The sequence below is a fragment of the Rattus norvegicus genome, chromosome 9 (assembly GCF_021556685.1).
Source record: "Rattus norvegicus strain SHRSP/BbbUtx chromosome 9, alternate assembly SHRSP_T2T, whole genome shotgun sequence".
Classification (NCBI taxonomy): Eukaryota; Metazoa; Chordata; class Mammalia; order Rodentia; family Muridae; genus Rattus; species Rattus norvegicus.
In genome coordinates, this window is record NC_141542.1 from 126,078,781 (window position 1) to 126,097,816 (window position 19,036).

A 19,036-nucleotide genomic window follows, 5' to 3' on the forward strand; every position below is an offset into this window, starting at 1 on the left:
CAGTGCCAGGCCAGGATGCTGAAGGTACTCAGACTCAGAAATGCATGTCTCTTACTCATGAGCTCTTCCTCTCACAACAGCGGTGCCATCTCCACCCTATGACATCACTTGTCTTGAAAGTTTTCGAGACTCAATGGTTCTTGGATGGAAGCAGCCAGATAAGACCGGCGGGGCAGAGATTACGGGCTATTACGTGAACTATCGTGAGGTGGTTGGCGGGGTACCAGGAAAATGGAGGGAAGCCAACATCAAGGCTGTCAGCGATGCAGCCTACAAGGTGAGCGAGCACGTCTCTCTGTGGAGTGACGCATCCTGTGCATGGCGAAATGCTTGCATGTGCACACCCAGGACCCGTTGAAGGGTTTGTGTCATCTAGTCAGTGTCCATTGTCAACACGGGTGTGACTCTGTGAAAAACATCCCTTGGTGATAAGATGGCTGGCCAAGCCGGACTTACATTTTTTCTTTCAAATGTAAGCGTAACTTTTTAAAGGATATTCATTACAAAATGTGTGTTTCTTGTGAGAACTAGTATTTTCTTTGAAAACTTGTGAAATTATCTGTAATTATATATCACTAGATCCCAACGTTGCTAGATCCGATATCTCTGGTTTGTTTTTAATTTTCACTGTTAAAATCATGATGGGTAACCAGCTGACTTGCCCTTCCTCCTCGTGATGCGTTCTCTATGATAGCGTCTCTTACACCCGGAAAGAAGAACATGTGTCAGGGAGTGGGGGAGAACTCCTGTCAGTGTGGGTGGAGTGGGACTTCACTGCTCCACCTATCATGAGTGACTCTTTATGTGGGCTCAGCTGTTGACCATAGCATCACCTGCTAGGTCCAGTTGCCAAATCCCAGCACTCCAGACACACACACGGTGAGAGTCCAGAACAAGGTCAGGCTAGGCCACCAGGAGATACCCTATGTTGAAATCAGTACCACACTACTTCTACCTAACATTTGAAATCTATGACATAAGAATGCTAGCACAAAACTGTTTTATTTTCTGTCACAGGTTCTCATTAGGTAGCCCAGACTGGCCTCAAACTTGTAACCATACTGCCTCATCCAGCGAGTACTGTCAGCATGCACCACCACATCCAGCTACAAAGTTGTACCTCCATCACATATGGTATCCCACCAAACAGCTCTATCATGATATGCCCTCCATTCCCTTACTGATTGCTGTGCAGGCCATCTTACAGATCTGCTGCTGCTGCTGTTGTTGTTGTTGTTGTTGTTGTTGTTGCAGCAGGATACTTGATCATGCTGTGAACCCTGAGATTGTGTTACTTACTGAACAAACCTGTTCCTAATTGTAGTGCAGCTCAGCCCTTAGCACACACCTTTAATCCCTCTGGTTGGAATAAAAACATGCCCTTAGTATATGTTTTTAATCCTAAACATGAAGGTAAAGTTAGTTTGTAGAAGAATGTACCCATGTTTGAAAGTGATATCTAATTGAGAGGCATAAATTGTAACATCATTGTTATGTTGCTTGATGTAGCTAAAAACTGCAACTGTAACTTTCATTGTTTGTCATCTCTGAGGCTCCTTGTCTCCACCTACTAACCTAGGCTTAGTCCTGGAATCAGATGAATCAGAGAAAGATTTGACAGACTAGGGTATGCCCAACTCTTTTTTTTTTCTTTTTTTTCTTTTTTTCGGAGCTGGGGACCAAACCCAGGGCCTTGCGCTCGCTAGGCAAGCGCTCTACCGCTGAGCTAAATCCCCAACCCCGCCCAACTCTTATAGAACAGGAAAGAGAAGCTATTTAAAAAAGCACAGGGAGGACGGAGTTTCACCAGGACAGATGTAGAGACAGGTTGTAGAGGGAGAACAAGGGAGACACAGGTGAAGGCAGAGGAGAATGAGAAGGAACCAGAAGATTAGAACAGATTGCCAGAGTTTAAGACCAAGCAGAGCAAAAAGTCAGAGGCAGAGAGAGAAGGGGGGGAGGGAGAGAAGCCAGATTGAATCAGTCAGCTTCGAGAGGAGTTGGAGCCAGAACAGCTGAGGTGAGTCAACCAGCCAGAGATCAGAAAGAACTAGGAAGGGGTGAGCTTATTCAGCAGAAAGTCTTATTGGCTGAAAACCTTCTAGGCCTAGATTGCACAGAGCCTAGAAGATTCCAGGACTAAGCCTAGGTTAGCAGGTGGAGACAAGAAGCCTCAGAGATGACAAACAATGAAAGTTACAGTTGCAGTTTTTAGCTACATCAAGCAACATAACAATGATGTTACAATGCATGCTAACACACATAGTCACAGTTTCTAGGCAACTAGGCTTGTTGAGTTAGAACCTCTGTTAGTCTTCCCCTCCTCTGTGCAGCTCTCTTCTGCTTCCTGAAGTATGTGGAATCCTTGGTCTGCATCAATGCCCACATTTGACTATTCAAACATTCTCAGTTTTGATAATTTGAGTGTCAAATGAGTTCCAAGGTCTTTTCCTGTACACAGGCTCCGTTTTTCTATACTCTTCTCTAGTATGCCATTCAAAGTCTCACTCACTTTCCTCATGGTTTTCCTCCCAACCTGCAGCAATCTTTAGTGTTGTAAACACAATTAGCAAACGCATGTCTCTTAGCAGAAAGGTCTCCCTTAGGCCAGGGTCGCAGAGATTCTGCACTTGGTCACGTTCTAGAAGCCTTGCGGATGCTCATATCTCAGTTACTAATTCAGCTTTGAGGTTCGTATGTGTTGTGAGCCGAGGGTCAAAATCGATCTCCCCCCAACGGAGGCACCGTTCCACAAAAACCTAGTGAGATTCCTCTCTTTCCCATGATTCTTCTTATTCACGTCTGTCCTGTGCTCTGTGTCCTCTGCACTGGTCAGTTTGTCTGCCTCTGACAAATTAATAGTCCACTAGTCCTGTCATCACAGTTTACTGGCAAATGACCCATCCTCCCATTTCCTTGTGCTTTCAGGGTCACTCAGCTCTTTGCCCTTTGGTATAAATTACAGAACCAGGTTTCTACTAATTTCTGCCAAAAACCAAGACAAAGCATGAGGAAAAATTATACATTGAACTAAAATCTGTTAGAATTCTGATGGAAGGCGCAGAGAATTTATCTGTATGTTGAGGAGAAATTGGTAGATTAAATATATTGATTCTTCCAGCTCTTGAGCATTAGTAGTTTTCTCCATTTATTTGTGTGTGTATGTGTGTGGCATACTTGTAGAGATCAAAGGACAATTCACAGAAATAAAAAAATGCAAATACCATATAATGATTTTTTTACATATGGCTGTTTCACTTTTTGTTAACTTAAACATGAATTTATAGGTTCTTTGGGACTCTCCTAGAAAGAGTCCTATTAAATGCAAATAATACATTTACTTCTTCACTTCCAAATTTTACCAGTTATGCTTCGTTTTCTTGTGTTACTTTCTACCTACAACCTCTAACAGGAATGGCAATGTTGTCATTACAAACAGGATCCTTTGGGGGTTTTTTGTTTGTTTGCTCATTTGTATGTTTTTTCATTTTTTTGATACAAGGTCTTACAATGTAACCTAGGTGGCCTAGAACTTGCAGCAATCCTCCTGTCTCACATCTGAGTACTGGGATTATAGGAACATACCAGCACACAACCTTTTCATTTTGTTATGATTTTGAAGTGCTAAGGCTGGAAGCCAGGGCCTCATGCATGACTGATAAGCACTTTACCACTGGATCACAGCACCAGTCCTTGGTATTTATCTTACAGTAAAAACATTCCAACATGAGCATTACATAGTTACTTTGTAGTTAGTATTACCAGATGAAGGAGAGTTTTATTTTAGTCCTTGTTTGTTAAAAGTGAATTTGAATTTTTAAAAAAAAATGAATCAGAGTGGCCACATACTATATTTCCTTAGAATAGCCAACTAATTGAATAAAAATCTGTAGTCCTTTGAAAAAAAATATATACTGTATTTTGTTGATCAGCTTCTTGCTGTAGTGCAAATGAAAACATTGTCCTGAGAGTAGCTAGAATGTTATACCAATGAATGGTATGAACAGTACAGGAAGAGAAAGCTGTGGGATCATCTCACTAGAAAACCTGCTCATTTAAAATGTTGCTTTATGTATTTCGAGATGACATTATTACATGAAGACCAAGGGAGTCTTTCATGCTAATGGTTAAGTTCTGCCTTAAAGACAGTGTTTTTGATTACTGGTGATACTGTACAGGTTTTCCTTTTACTTGGTGTTTACATGGCTTGTAACTTTTTATCATTTAATTTTCAATCTTCCAGTATCTTTATGCTTTTCATGTGCTTTAGAAATAGCTCAGAAGTAAGTCATGTAGTGTAAGTGTACAATCCTAGTACTATAGAGGCGAAGGCAGGAGGGCCAGGGATTCAAGGCCACCTGGGCTATCTGAGACTCTGCCTCAAAAAAGGAAAAAAAGAAAAAGAAAAAAAGAAAGCAGAGAATTATAGAATTACACCAGTTCCCTTGGCCTGATGGTTTATTTTATATCATTTAGGAATCTTTAACCTTATCAGCAATTGTTTTTAAAGCTAATACCGTATTTTATATATTTTCGACTTTGTCTTTCTATTATTCATTGACTGCTTTTGAATATTTAAAACATTTGTGCACATTTATTAATTTTGTGTGTTCCCACCTATATGGGGGTCAGAGGACAACTTGCAGGAGTCAGGTCTCTTCCTGTCCTGTGGGTGCTGGGGGATTGATGCCTGTGGACTTCAGGTTCAGCGGGGTCTTTATGCTTTGAGATATCACATTGACCCTGAATATATGTTAACGTCACTTCCTGTCCTCCTACTTTACCTGGAGAGACATGTCCTGAGGTTGATTTTTAACAGGTGGCTGAACAAGTTTTGAATCTGGTATCACTCTGTTTGTTTTGTTCTCATCTCGGGAACATAAAACCTTATAATATTTTAGTCCATTTACCCCTTCCTATCTCATGGACTTCTGTTTATTATTGACTTGTGTGTTTAATATTATGAATTACTTGGGTCTTTTGTTTATTTCTGTTTTGTCTTGTTTTATTATTGCCTTTTGGTTACACTATGTAGCCCCGCAGACCCGGAACTTGCTATCTAGCCCAGCCGGGCCTCAAACTCAGAGACTCACCTACCTCTGACTCCCAAGTGCTGAGATTAAAGTTGCCCACCACCACACCTGGCACAATTACTGTTTCTTGGATTTTACTTTTATTTATGTGTATGTGTGTCTTGTCTGCATATGCACTGTGGGCATGCAGGTACCCTAAGAGGCCAGAAGAGGGCACCAGATTCCCTGGTGCTGAAGTTACAGGCAGATTCTCTTTACATTACAGCGGGAATGTACTATGAAAGGGTATAGTTTACAAGCTGTAGCCTAGGATAGATCCACTACAAGAAGTAAATAAACTACATGTTAATCGCCATAGGATGTTTGTCCCATCAAATTAAGTAGGTAAAACGCTGACAACTGCTTGTGATGTTGTGTACGTTACAGATTAGCGAATTGAAGGAAAACACAGTGTACCAGTTCCAAGTGTCAGCAATGAACATCGCAGGGCTGGGAGCGCCCTCTGCAGTGAGCGAGTGCTTCAAATGTGAAGAATGGACCATTGCTGTCCCGGGTAAGCTGGGGGCTGTGCCTTTACTCCAGCAATATTTGGAATGACCTGTGGTGCTATCTAGAGGGCACTTAAGAGGCAAGAATCCACTTGCTATGCTTGCCTAAAATGTTTTACGATAGCATGAAATGATAGATAGCAGTGTAAACTTGAAAATAAAGTCCTCATGCTCCCATTTCAACTAAAACCCATAACTACCATTGCTCAGCCTCTGTTTGGGGGACTGAAAGAAACAGGCTTTGCGCCAAGTGAGCACTTGGGAACTTTTTATTTGTCTCTTAAAGGCCAATTAAGAGCATCAGTTCATATCCCACTGCAAATTTACTGCCAGAACCATTTCCTGCATCCTTCCCTGCTGCTCTCCCTGCTCTGAAGCACGCACCTACCTACACCCAAATCGTCCCCTAGAGACCAGGCAGAGATGGTGGCTTCTCTCTGTTAGCTATCTGCCCTCCTCCCTCTTCCTAGCTCGTCACTAAGTTACCTACATGGGCTTATCATGCCTGAATGGGCTATGAGCCTGGCTTCTCCCTTCTAAGCCCCAGTATCTGTATTGTCCACACACCACACCCTTCCCTCAACAGTCATAGAATCTGACTAGCAAATGTCTGTTTGGAGGTTGTCATGGAGGTGGCTGGATACAAGAGGAAGAGAAAAAGGAAATAAGCAGATAAACCTACCCATACTTATGCCTCATATGGTGCCATAAAACCAAACTCATATAAACGTTGAATATTAATTGATATTAGTGACTTATTAAGTCACTAAGGTCCCAACTAGTAATGGGCACATGGTAGATGATTTGATTTTGCGTCTCATTTTGGTATTGATTTCTGACCCAGATGTTCTGAGTGACACAGAACTCCTGGGTTTGACAACTGTCACGGTAGCATCATAGGTTGCATGAACACTTCGGATCACATGATGGCAACCTGTGTGGGCAGCCACCCTGCCCACTCTACCCGTTCTACTACCCCGTCCTCTGTTTGAAACCCTGCGCCCCTGAAAAATTATCACATTGCCTTACTCAACAAATACCTCTCTGCTTTACTTCTTCCAAATGTGGATAAAAAGTTAGCAAAAGAAACAAGAGGTTCAGGGCTTGTTCAACATCAGCAGATATGCAGAGACAAACTCCTGCCTTTGAGCCAGGTGTTAAAAAGTTCTTTTTGCCATGGTTCCCTTGGTGGATCTGTTTCCAAATCCTTATCCTTCTCAAAGTTAAATGTGACCGCCTACAGACTTAGCAGTTATGAGCGAGCCTGCACTAAAGGCCCCCACAAGGTAAGTAGCCATGTCGACAAAAAAGTTGCAGGTTGGGCTCAGAAAAGAAATCCCCCACAAACACACCGATGCTTCCTTGACTTAGTGAGGAGTGTTGGGCGAGCAGGTGTCAGAGTACAGCCTAAGCACTTTGTCTTCCTTCCATTGTGAAGGTGTCTAACCTGAGGTACCAGTTAAATGACACAAGGAGAGTCACAAGAGGAACAAGTGGCAGGGTCAGGACTTGAAATGTGGCCTTCGTCTTCCCTGAGGTGATGCAGCAGCACCTAGTCCCACCTGTAGAGAGGGCCGGCTGCCCCACTGGCTGCAAGGATGACCCAAGTTCACAGTCACCACAGCCCTTTGCTAAGCAGAACATACCATACAGTTTGATGCCAATATTTAAGTATATTTCCGTAGACGATACTGGAAAACGAGAACGGTGCATATTTGAAATTGCCAAACCAAAGTAAACAGGAAGGCAAATGTTGAGCTACCAGTTGAGCGATGCGGAAGCCTAACAAGGCAATGCCAGTGTTTGCAGTTGAAGTTAAGTCCCTGTGAGTCACTTCAGGTGGTTTTGATTGGTCGGTTAGACAGAAGTTGTTTATTTGAGTGAAAAAGGAGATATCTGCTTGAACGGCAGCCAGCGGTCACACAAAGAGACACACGGTGACATCACAGTTCAGACTCTACACACAGCATACATCGTAGGGTCTTTTCCTCAGAGGTTGTCAAGGCTTCTGTGGGTTGTGTGCTAATCACCCTCAGAGTGACAGAAGAAGGGATGACTGTGTCCACCCGAAAACAGCCTGAGGGAAGCCCGTTCAGCTCTGAGAGGCATCTCAGTGTATCTTTGACCACCGGGCTCTATACGTTAGTGTATAGCAGCCATGGAAACTTGCAGTGGCTACAATCGGGGGCTGATAGGTCTCTAAAGAGACTACCATCCTGAGGATCAGCTGAGAGACCCGAAGGGAGACTTCGAGTGTACTCAGAGCGAGTCTCCTCGAACACTGACTTCTGCTGCTCTCTCTCTCTCCCCGACCCAGGACCACCACACAGCCTGAAGCTCAGTGAAGTCAGGAAGAACTCCCTGGTTCTGCAGTGGAAGCCTCCGGTCTACTCAGGCCGGACTCCAGTCACGGGTTACTTTGTGGACCTGAAGGAAGCCAGTGCCAAAGATGACCAATGGCGAGGACTTAATGAGGCAGCCATTCCAAACAAGTACCTGAGGGTGAGAGGCTGCCCTGTGATTTAGAGTGTGCTTTCTCTCCCTAAGCATGAAAACCATTAACACTAAGCTAACAGAGACAGACTGGACCAGTTTCATATTTTGGGCTCCTGGTGAGATTCCATTTACTTGGCAGTAATTAGAGATGGGGAATTTTTTTTTTTTTTTTTTTTTTATTCTTGAGACTTGGGTGACATTTCACCTGAGTTCTTTAATCTGGCTATGAAAGGCATCCTCTAGCTCCCTCCTCTTTCTCTCTTTGCTCTGACTTACCCCATTTCAGCTTTTGTTCCACACCGGTCTTAAAAAACTGTGACCGTGGCCCTTCCCTGGAGGGTGCTGTCCTTACAGAGTTCACACCTGTAACTGAAAGTTCTCTGGCGGCCATGCCCTGCCTTGTTTCGCTTAGTAGGACGTGCCTGTGCTTGCACGAACTCCCCGAGCTTGCTGGCCTTCACCCTTACTCCAGGTCCCCAGCGTGTGCTTACTGAACCTGTGCCTAACCACACACAGGCACTGCTCAGAAACAGCAAGTCCTTTACTTGTGTGGGCTGTGTTTTGTGAGCCAAAAAAGACTGTCCCCACCCCCACCCTCCACCACCCTCCAGGGTGGAGACCGAGTGCCTGAAGACCCGAAGCCGGACAAGGGATAGGCTTCCGTGGCATATTCAATGTGACTTTATCATAACCACTCAGATTTGCGTTCTTCATTCACACCGAATGGTTCACACTTGTGTTGGTAATGCGAGCGAGCGTGTGAAATGAGGAGTAAATGGAAGGGCAGCCCTATAGGAAGAACAACAATATCAACCAATCAGAGCCTACCCCATAGGAAGAACAACAATGTCAACCAATCAGAGTCCCAGCCCCACCCACCACCCAGCGCTCCCAGAGACTAAACCACCAACCAGAGAGTACACATGTCTCCAGCTGCATATGTAACAGAGGATGGCCTTATCTGGCATCAGTAGGAGAGGAGGCCCTTGGTCCTGTGGAAACTCGATGGATGCCCCAGTGTAGGGGAATGTCAGGGCAGGGAGGCGGGAGGGAGTGGTAGATGGGTAGGGGAGCACCCTCATAAAAGCAGCGGGAGGAGGCATGGGATAGAGGGTTTTCGGAAGGGAAACAGGAAAAGGGGATAACATTTGAAATGAAAATAAATAAAATATCGAATTAAAAACACAGATTATAGGAAAGAAAGGAAAACCAAGAGTATGTAGGTTATGACTTTGTCACGATGTTTTCCTCGAGCCGGGGCGATGGGAGAGTGTAGATGTCCTCCTGTCAAAACAGGACAGGACTCTGGAATGTGGACCTCTCTCTTCCTCGTGTGTTACAGAAACCCAGCTCACAGCCACTCGTCCCCTATGTGTCAGGCACCTGGTGACTGGCCTATTTTTATCAGGAGGAAATATTTCTGTTCCTTTCTTAGCATTATTCTCATTGTAGAATTTGAAATATATTAAGCTCTATGCAGTTGGCTTGTGCCCTAGCTCAAGTTCATTTACAGATTGAACTTATCTCCACTTTGAAATTATTTTTGAAAATCCATTAGCTCAGCTGAGTGTGGTGGCAAGCCTGTAATTCTAGCACTTGAGAGACAAGCCAGAAGATCAGGAGTTCAAGGTCAGCCATCACCATGTAGTAAGTTCCAGACCAGCCTGGTCCACACAAGACCTTGTTTCATAGAACAAATCAAAACAAAACAAAACAGCTAAATTCATTAGTTCCAGTGAGATCTACCACTATATAATAATAGTCTGATGTCATCAAGATATAATCCAATAGTTAGACTTAAAACCTAGCAGTCTGAGCATGAATAGTCTAAATTTCATAGTCACAAATGTTCCCTAGCACTGTTTGCTTTAAGTCAGATTTTGAATATTGGTCTCTACCACCACATTAGGGGATAAATTACATGTAAATGCTGTTTCACAATTATATTAGTATCCTGTCTATTTAGTGAGAAATAGGCAACAAATGTGCAAGGATTCTGTTTGTGTTTTAGTGATGGAATATATTTTAAATTTTATTTTTATTTTAGTATATGTGAGTGAGTATTTTGATTGCATGTATGTTGGGGTACCGTGTGTACCTAGTACCCATGGAGACCAGAAGAGTGGGTCAGATGCCCTGGAACTGGAGTTACAGACAGTTGCAAGCTGCTATGTGGTGGTGGTTGGAGTTGAACTGGGGTCCTTTGGAAGAACAGACAGTGATGAGCTGTCTCTCTAGCACCTGGAATGTACTTTTGAATAAATACAAAATGTCTTCTTACCAAGGGAATCACTGAGAGGTGTGGTAACAGATGCTATTTTGAACACTTTGTATTTTACCTTTTAGGCAAAGAATAAAACAGCTAACTTACTCAAAGTGTGTCTGTATACATGTTTCTGACTCGGGAGGTGCTTAAATTATCTAAGAGAGAGACTGTGACAATGACAGGCTTGGAAGGGACTTTAGCAACCTATCCAGTGACAGCTGGTCTACAGAGAAGGTACCAATGTCAAAGCCGCCAGGCTGGCAAAGAGTCGGCTCTAGAGCACAAACCCTGGTTCCTTGGGGTTGTGTGACTAAAGGTACCTACAGAAAAAGAGCACATGTGCATATGAGACATAAGGCTCTCATTATCTCTAAACCTGCTCATTCCAGGTGCAAGGCCTCAAAGAGGGTATCAGCTACGTGTTCCGTGTGCGGGCCATCAACCAGGCGGGTGTTGGGAAGCCTTCTGATCTCGCTGGACCTGTTGTGGCTGAAACTCGTCCAGGTGGGTCCTTATTTTTTCATCTCCAGCTTGAAGTACCACTCAGCAGTGGAGCATTTCACTATCGTGCACAGGAGCCAGGGTTTACCAAGGACCAAAAGTGGGGAAGAAGCTACTCGTGTAAGAGACTGAAGTCACAGTTAGCCCACCCGTCTTCATTCTCTGTAGGCGCCGTCTGGTAGTCAATAGATATACCCTTAGCATGGGGGAGTCACGTATTCCTTCAGAGGGTCTTCAGATCTGGGATTAGCCAGGTTTGAAGTGGTTAATACGTAATCGCTTCGTATTCCGAACCCACTTAAGCACGTTCCCATATGACGCCGCTCCTGTTATAACCTGGCCATTAGCCCTGAAACTTTACAATTACAGAGGGAGCTGGAAAATCCCCGGGAGTGGGTACAACCCTTGCACAGATTAGGATATATAGAGGTTCAGCTCTGAAGTTAAACCAGAGGTCAGCATACTTTCTGTCAAGGGCAAAGTAGTATTTTCAGCGTTACAGCCACACGGTCCTTCTGACAGCTCCTTGGCCTGCCAGGGCATGAAGACAATCACAGAAAGTCCCTGAGCAACTGTGGCTATGCTCCAATAAAGCATCGTGTGCACACATAAACACACTGTATAACATTGTGTGCTCTGCGTATTATGTAAACAGTAACATATATTCTGCCTGCCATAAAATTTGAATTGCACAATATGCTCCCAAACCTTGAACTATTATCCTCTTTTGGTGCATTTTTTTGTCGTGTGTTCTATCATCCAACAGCACGATAGTGGTGATCCCTTTCCTCTTCAGTTTGTTCTATTTTAAAAGTTTTGTTTAAGTTCACTGAAGTTTCCTAAAAGAAAGCACCAGTGACAGTGAGCAGTAAAAATTATTATCCAGTCACTTGTTTAAAAATTCATTCTAGGCTGGGGATTTGGCTCAGTGGTAGAGCGCTTGCCTAGCAAGCAAAAGGCCCTGCGTTCGGTCCCCAGCTCCAAAAAAAAGAAAAGAAAAAAAAATTCATTCTAGCATAAAGGGCTTTTGCTTTCATGTGCCCCCATTTTTGGGAATGAAATGACCACAGGGCAAAGAGAGAAAGTCATATTTTATTTTCTTGATGAGAAAAATGTAAACATAGGAAATTTCTACTCTTTGAAACCCCTTGAAAAGTATCGACAGTGCGCGCTCTAAGTCTGCCCACTGCTTCCTGTTGACTGTTTTTGTCTCCTCCTAAACCAGTTGGTAGGTATGTGCTTGACAAAAGTGATCTTTACAGAATGGGACAGATACTTCTACACTTCATTGTAACCTTTGCAAAATGCCAAAGAAAGAAGAAAAATGCTACGAACAGACACACAAAGACAGCAGGACATATATAAGACATACATGTATCTTGGGACCGGACCCCTCAGGTGTCAACTGTGTGAATATCAGTGGTGCCAAATAGATATTTATATGGGTCCATGTGCAATGCCTACCCCTCAGAGAACATTTAGATTACTGTGTAAGGGAACTCTCCATCTAGAATAAAGCACCTTTTAAGCTATTGTTTCCCAACTTGATTAAAGAAAACCTAAGTCGCCCTTTTTGCCAAATCAGTACCTTCATAATGGCAGGCTGCCAGCCAGATGTGGTGTTACCGTGACTATCATTGGGGGTTGGCTATTGACTTCCCCATCGAAAGTTCCATGTTACTGATTTGGAAAAGTCACATCTACGGCCATCCCATTCTTGGACTGTAACTGTAGCCAACAGCTGCAGACATGAATGCACGTAGCTGTTCACAGTTTGGGAAAGAATCCTCAGGCACACAAAGTCAAAACGCTTCGCTGTGACGTTTGGAATTGGTTTCTAGTCAGCAGACACGTTCACTCTTGCAACACGACACTACACGGCAGGTTCTGTATGTGCCCTGGGAGCAGTGTATTTGCTCATTAGGTTTATGACCATGTGGGACCAAGAGTTTACAGCTTGGTATGGTGAGAGCTAAGGCAGACCTTCGTACAATTCTGCAAAGCTAGAAACTAGGCTAGAAACTAGGATTCAGGGTTTGGTTGAGTTGCTGGCTAACAAAACTTAAATGTAGACTAAAATTGACTATATTTATTAAGTTTCTAAGGGTTCAGTGTATTATTTTGCTCACCTTATGTTAGAATGAATAAAAGGAAGGAGAGAAATGATATCAATTTCAAGACTTTGGGTGTGAAACTTGCAAACTTGGCGAGAAAATACTTTAGGTCATTGGAATCCTTTGCCTTTATTTGAGACGAACACCTTCCCTTGCCATACATTATTAAATTCTCAGGTAGAAAATAAAGCTTATCAAGTAACAGCAGACCAAAAATACTCTTAACAAGATACTTTAGATGTAATTGGATTTCAGTTGAAAGTTCACTTAATCCACTGGAGTCAGTAGGATCACTGGTCTCCCTTTGAAGTCAAAGCTGGAAGAGATACTGCCCCGCCATTGCTACAAAGTCCAATTGTGTTGCTAATGAGAAGCCAGACAACAGACCAAGTGTGCCTGTGGTGATTTCCCAAGACAGCTGTTAGCCAAAGAAACCCACAGACAGAACGGGTTAGAAGTATGTTATGTGGTGATACCTAAAAAGACATTTTTTTCTCTTGATGCTTGACACTTTTAAACAGTATCTGTGTTGATTGTATCACAACAACAATGGAGGAGGAGGCCAGGTGAGCCAGATCAGATAGGGGATAACAGAGACCTGGCCTGGCAGGTGATCTATCTGGAGGTTAACAGTGGGCAGTGCAGCTTGTAGTCATTCTTTTGAGAGAAACAGAGCAGCAGGCAGGAGAATCACATAATGGGTAGGAGAACCATGCAAGGCCTCAAGTAGGAGCTGGGCACAAGCAGCAGAGCAGGTTAAGAGAATACATTCTCCCAAAGAAAAATGAGTTGAGATTCAGTTAACAGCCGAGTGTCTAAAATTTGGTTGACCCAGTGGCTGGTAAAGCCCTGAGAAGACAGATGTGGGCAAGCGGCCTCATGGTGGACACATAACGGATTCTGAGGCAGGAGGCTGGCTGGCTCTGCAAGATGAGCAATACTGGCTAATTCAGAAAACTGCTCTTGTACCTGCTTCCTTTCTTGGTTCTTTTTTTTTTTTTTTTCTTTTTTCCCCGGAGCTGGGGACCGAACCCAGGGCCTTGGGCTTCCTAGGTAAGCACTCTACCACTGAGCTAAATCCCCAGCCCCATTGTACCTGCTTCCTAACTGTCCCTTTGACCCCAGCATACAGTTCTCAGTGGTGGCAACTGGCATAAACTTCAAAGGAGGAAAGGTTCGTTTGCCTCGTGTCTGAGAGGTTTTAGTCCATCGTGCAAGGAAGACATAGCATAGCAGCTAATGGTCTTACAGACAGGAGGCAGAGAGTAAGAGAGGGACTGGGGGCCATCTTCAGTGACTGACATCCTCAGCACAGGACCCACCTCTTAAGGGCTCTGGGCTTCCCAAAGTAGTACCACAGGAATCACCACAACTACCATCACCATGACAACCAAGCATCAATCACCACATGAGCCTATGGGAGACATTTCATATTTGAACAACTACTACCTTGTTCTGAGCAGCGCATCTCTTGTAGCATCAGAAATGTACCCTTCATTCTAGGCATCTCGTCATTCGTGTGGCTGTGAGGAATGAGCTGGGAAAGTCAGGGCCAGTGGAGGCCACAGGGTAGGTGCCAAGATGGCAGGCCAGTCAAGTGTGATAAGTAAAAGACAGCTCAGTGATACGAGCCACTGGTGACCGTTGCTCCCTGTGGTTTGAGCTATCTGCTCCTCTTTTGAGGGTTTTTAAAAACATACGTGTGTCATACTTGTGCACATATGTACACAGAGCAGGACAATAAGGTTTAGAATACTGCTCATGTAAAAGGTTTAAAAATCATATCTCTATCTTGTTATGGAGATAGGCAGGAAAGTAAACAGCTCACTGAGATGTAATCATTCTTATTTCCTTTTCTAAGAAATAGAAAAACGTGTCAGAATCAGTTCATTTCCAGTAGTTTATGTTATCTCTGGTCATTTCTCAGCCCATTCTCATATCGAGAGTTCCCGGGAGTTTTTTATCCTTAATATTTGAGGTTGAAGAACTGACTAGGGACAACTTTTCTTTTTCTTAAAGATTTATTTTTAATTGTGTGTTGTTTGTGCTTGTGTGTATGCATGCATGAGTGGGGAGGAAGGGGAGGAGGATGGGGCTGTGTGCACACAAGTGCAGGCATCTGTGAAGTCCGGAAGGTGTTGGATCTCCTGGAGCTGCCTCTTGTTTGTGGGTGTTGGGAACCAAACTTGGACCCTGTATAAAACTAGAACATAACCTCATAGTCACTGAACCATCTCTGCAGTCCCAGGACAACTTTTAATACCTTGTCAGGCCCAAATAATCTTTCATTCTTTTCTCTACTCAAATCTCCCGGCGTACGAAGTGAATTTCCATGTTCTTAAACAGATTCAGAAGTAGTTTCTGAAAAGTCCCGAGTCACTGAGGACTTTGGCTCTCTTTTCCAACCGGGCGAGGTGATGGAAAGTGGGTTGACCTTTCACCTAGATGAGACTGTCTGCAGGGAGTCTTTCTTTTCACAACAGACTCTATCCTGCTTGACTTCTAAGTGTAAAGTGATGTGGAAAAGTGCTTTCACTTCACTTGCTTGTTTATCAGCATAATAAGGCACGGATAAATAATTAGAGTTCAGTTTTAAGTATCCAGCTGTTCTATTTATCTGAGAACTCACGGCCAACTCATCAGTTAATTTTCATTTTAAGACTCTACGAAGTCGTTTGAAAAGATTATACATTTCAATAATCTGAGCCTTCTTATTTACTTTCTGTATATGGCTCAGAGCCAGAGTTACCAACCTTATTCGCAGCACAGGATTGCAACGTAGTGATACCTTTACTGGACAGAAGGTATATGGTTTTTCTTTTTCTTTCTATCTCCTTTCTGGTTGCTTTCTGTTCTTAACATGTTTACCAGTAGCAGGCTCTTCTCTGTTTGTTAAGCTTAATCTGCTAAGGAAGTAGCCGGTTAGGTGTGTCAGCATTGCCACAGTGAAGAATAAATAGATCCCATGTGACAGTCAGGAATTCCCGGTGAGCAGGACCCTAAAGTGGACTTTGGCACCTGAGCCCTCCGGCTTAGAGAACTATGTTCTCTTGTTTGTTGGTTTGGAGCCAGGTTCCAGGTGGGTGAGGCTTTACAGAACAAAGGTATTTACTGATCAGAGAGGGAGGTGGAGCCAAGGGACCTACCCATATGCTTTCAGTTGTGTGACTTCTCTGCACTGAATTCCCATCTTTAGCCCCGGGGGTGGGGAATTAAGAGTTTAGACCAAGCAATACTTTTCTTTTATAAACTTAACTCACGTCTTTGCTATAATAAACAGCAAACAGGGTGATTCATTTTCTCTGGGGAAGGACTGCAGATAAGATAATGGTTGATATGAGTAACTTGGTCATGCTTCCAACGCAGACACTGTGCAAAAAGAGAAAAACAATTTAGTCAACACCCATACAAGGAGGACGTCACTTCTGTCCTCCTCATAGTAACACAGATATACAAGTATGCTAAATTTATATTCTCACAGGGACTCTTGCAAACTCTGCATTGTAATACTAGCTAGGCCCAAGCATTCTTCAGCACCAGCCTTTACCTCAATTCCAATAAGCACAGTGCTTCACTACTTTATAACAAGGGGGTGTCTGGACAAAAAAAAAAAAAAAAACAACCCAGGGCCTACAACTTGACAAGGACCGTGTGGCAGATGCTTCACTTAAGGAACAATTAGACATTTCATTGATCGCTATTTTAGATTAACAATGAGTCAAATATGATGATAACCATTTCTTAAAACTAAGACTGAAAAACTCTGCAAGACCTAGTGCTGTCTGTGTTCTTCCCTCTCCACTCTTGTGTTAACAATCACTGTTTGGATGTATACATAGATACGGAAGTGAAAGCTTACATTGTCGCTGGGAAGAACACAAAGTATCTCAACTATCAGGATCAGGATCTAGGATAGTTTCCTCTTGAACATCTCCTAACAAGACTCTGGCTCTCTTGGTTATGTTGGACAACACCCAGAATGAAGGACTTCAGTGGTACCGTCTAGAGACAAAATAACATTTCTCTGGAAAGCATCTATAGAAAAATTTTCTAACTCTTTGAAAAAGAATAAAGCTGTAACATTCAGAGACTAAATGTAATTTTTCTAATATACTGAAACAAACGGAGTTTAGGCTGATGACTGGATTTGCATACATTTGCATACATCGAGTACATTTTGCTTTTTTTCAAACTGGATTTGGCAATAGATGTGCTGTTGTACAAACTTTAAATTGCTATATTGGAAGCCAGTGCAATTTATTATAAGCCCCCCCTCCAAATAAAATAACTCTAAATTATTTCCTTTTAAAATCCAGAGACCAATCTTCTTGAAACACATTGGATCTCTTGAAATTTATCTCCATTTAAATTTTCATATGGCTCAATGATAATCTTCTCTAGTTGTCATTTCCAATCTAGAGAGACACCTTCAAATTGATAAGGTTATGGGGTAAGTAGAGAAAGTTCCCGTACATTCTTCCTCTGGATATGACTTACGATTTTGAGTGAGAGAATGTAGGTGATGCTTATTTTTTCTATTTTCTCTTGGAAATTTCTCTGTAGTTTAGTAATGTTTTTCTATTCTTTTCTGGTTATTTAGTAGGTACAGGATTTATTGAAGCAAAAGTTATGAATCCACTTCCCCTTTGCTCAAGACTTCTTTGTCCGTAATGACAATCAAGTCTGTTCCCAACTGTGGTGTCCATTTCCATCAAATTTTCCTCAGTTCCAGGCAGACAGAACTGGCTCTGGTGTTGCCTCTACATAAGAAACATGACAGATTCATTTAATTCCTTGTCACAGGATGGAAGCTGAATTTCAGAGAATCCCTGGCCTAGTCCAGCCTTGCTGTAAGGCTAAATAAAGGAAGGCATTTAAACACGAGAATTCTTGGCTGTCTGGTTTTATCACAAATCTCAACCAAATGCCTTCTTTACAATCTTCTAGGTACCAAAGAGGTTGTTGTGAATGTGGATGATGACGGAGTCATTTCCTTGAACTTTGAATGTGATCAGATGACTCCCAAGTCAGAATTCGTCTGGTCCAAAGATTATGTCCCTTCTGAAGACTCTCCACGATTAGAAGTTGAAAGCAAAGGCAATAAGTAAGGAATGCCTCTATCCTAGTAACACATTACCTCTTCAACACAAGGACATAAGTCCTGCCCTTTACTTACTCTCCGTGGCATAAGAAGATGAAGTCATTACTATTCTACATCTGGTATTATACGAATCCATAACCAGTATAAGCCTTAAAATAATCCTTCAAATGCACAGTTCTTGAAGTAGAACACATTTGGTTAAAGAAAAAAAAACAATAATCAAACTATAAACTTCTCTTCTGGTTCACTCAGTAACATTAAAACGTTTGGTTGATCTTAGGTGATAGGCATGGCTGTTTAGAGCTTGAGAAAATGAGAAACCATGGTGAACTAGAATATCAATCTGTTCATTAATTAGCTGGTGTGTTCCAGACAAGGTGCTGGGTGCCAGAGAACCCCAGAAAGCAAAGGAGAAGCCTATCTCTGAAGGCACAGGCATTATACGGGGGCATGATCCCAGTCTACTATCAGTTCTGACAAGAGAAGCACCCAGAGCCACCTGCAGCATGTTCTACCTGTAGGAGAAAAAAAATGGCTCCTCAGAAAGGGCTAATCAGGAGAATGTCTCCTTGAGGGTGTGTACTATATATGCAGCAGAGCTTGGGTGAGATGGGACATTCACACCTGTGTCCTCATCATCCTACAAGAACCCAGGAAAGTCTTCTAGTGGAAATGACATTCAAACCAAGACACCAAGAGTTAGCATGGTTTAGCTTACTGGGGTAGGGGTGGGTGGGGACATGACAAGTGCCCTACATGACGGGACTAGCATGTACAAGGTGTCAGAAATGAGAGGGTGACAGGCCCACAGACCACGCACAGTCTCATCTCTAGGAAACATATTTTGTTTTGAAGGACAAAAATGGTCTTTAAAGACCTCGGGCCAGATGACTTGGGCACCTATTCTTGTGATGTAACGGACACTGACGGGATAGCGTCAAGCTACTTGATAGACGAAGAAGGTGAGTTTAAATCGG

The 19,036-nt window shown here is 43.0% G+C and overlaps 1 protein-coding gene across 5 annotated transcripts in view; it reads left to right on the plus strand.

Annotated features, from left to right (window-relative positions):
* Window positions 1-19,036, plus strand: part of Myom1 (myomesin 1) — a 129,285-nt gene that overhangs the window by 80,645 nt on the left and 29,604 nt on the right. For all 5 annotated transcript variants that reach the window (NM_001191584.2, NM_001432105.1, NM_001432107.1 and 2 more), the window contains 6 exon segments: window positions 81-277; window positions 5,460-5,586; window positions 7,899-8,083; window positions 10,733-10,847; window positions 17,906-18,062; window positions 18,915-19,021. In NM_001191584.2, the coding sequence (NP_001178513.1) occupies window positions 81-277; window positions 5,460-5,586; window positions 7,899-8,083; window positions 10,733-10,847; window positions 17,906-18,062; window positions 18,915-19,021 (888 nt within the window).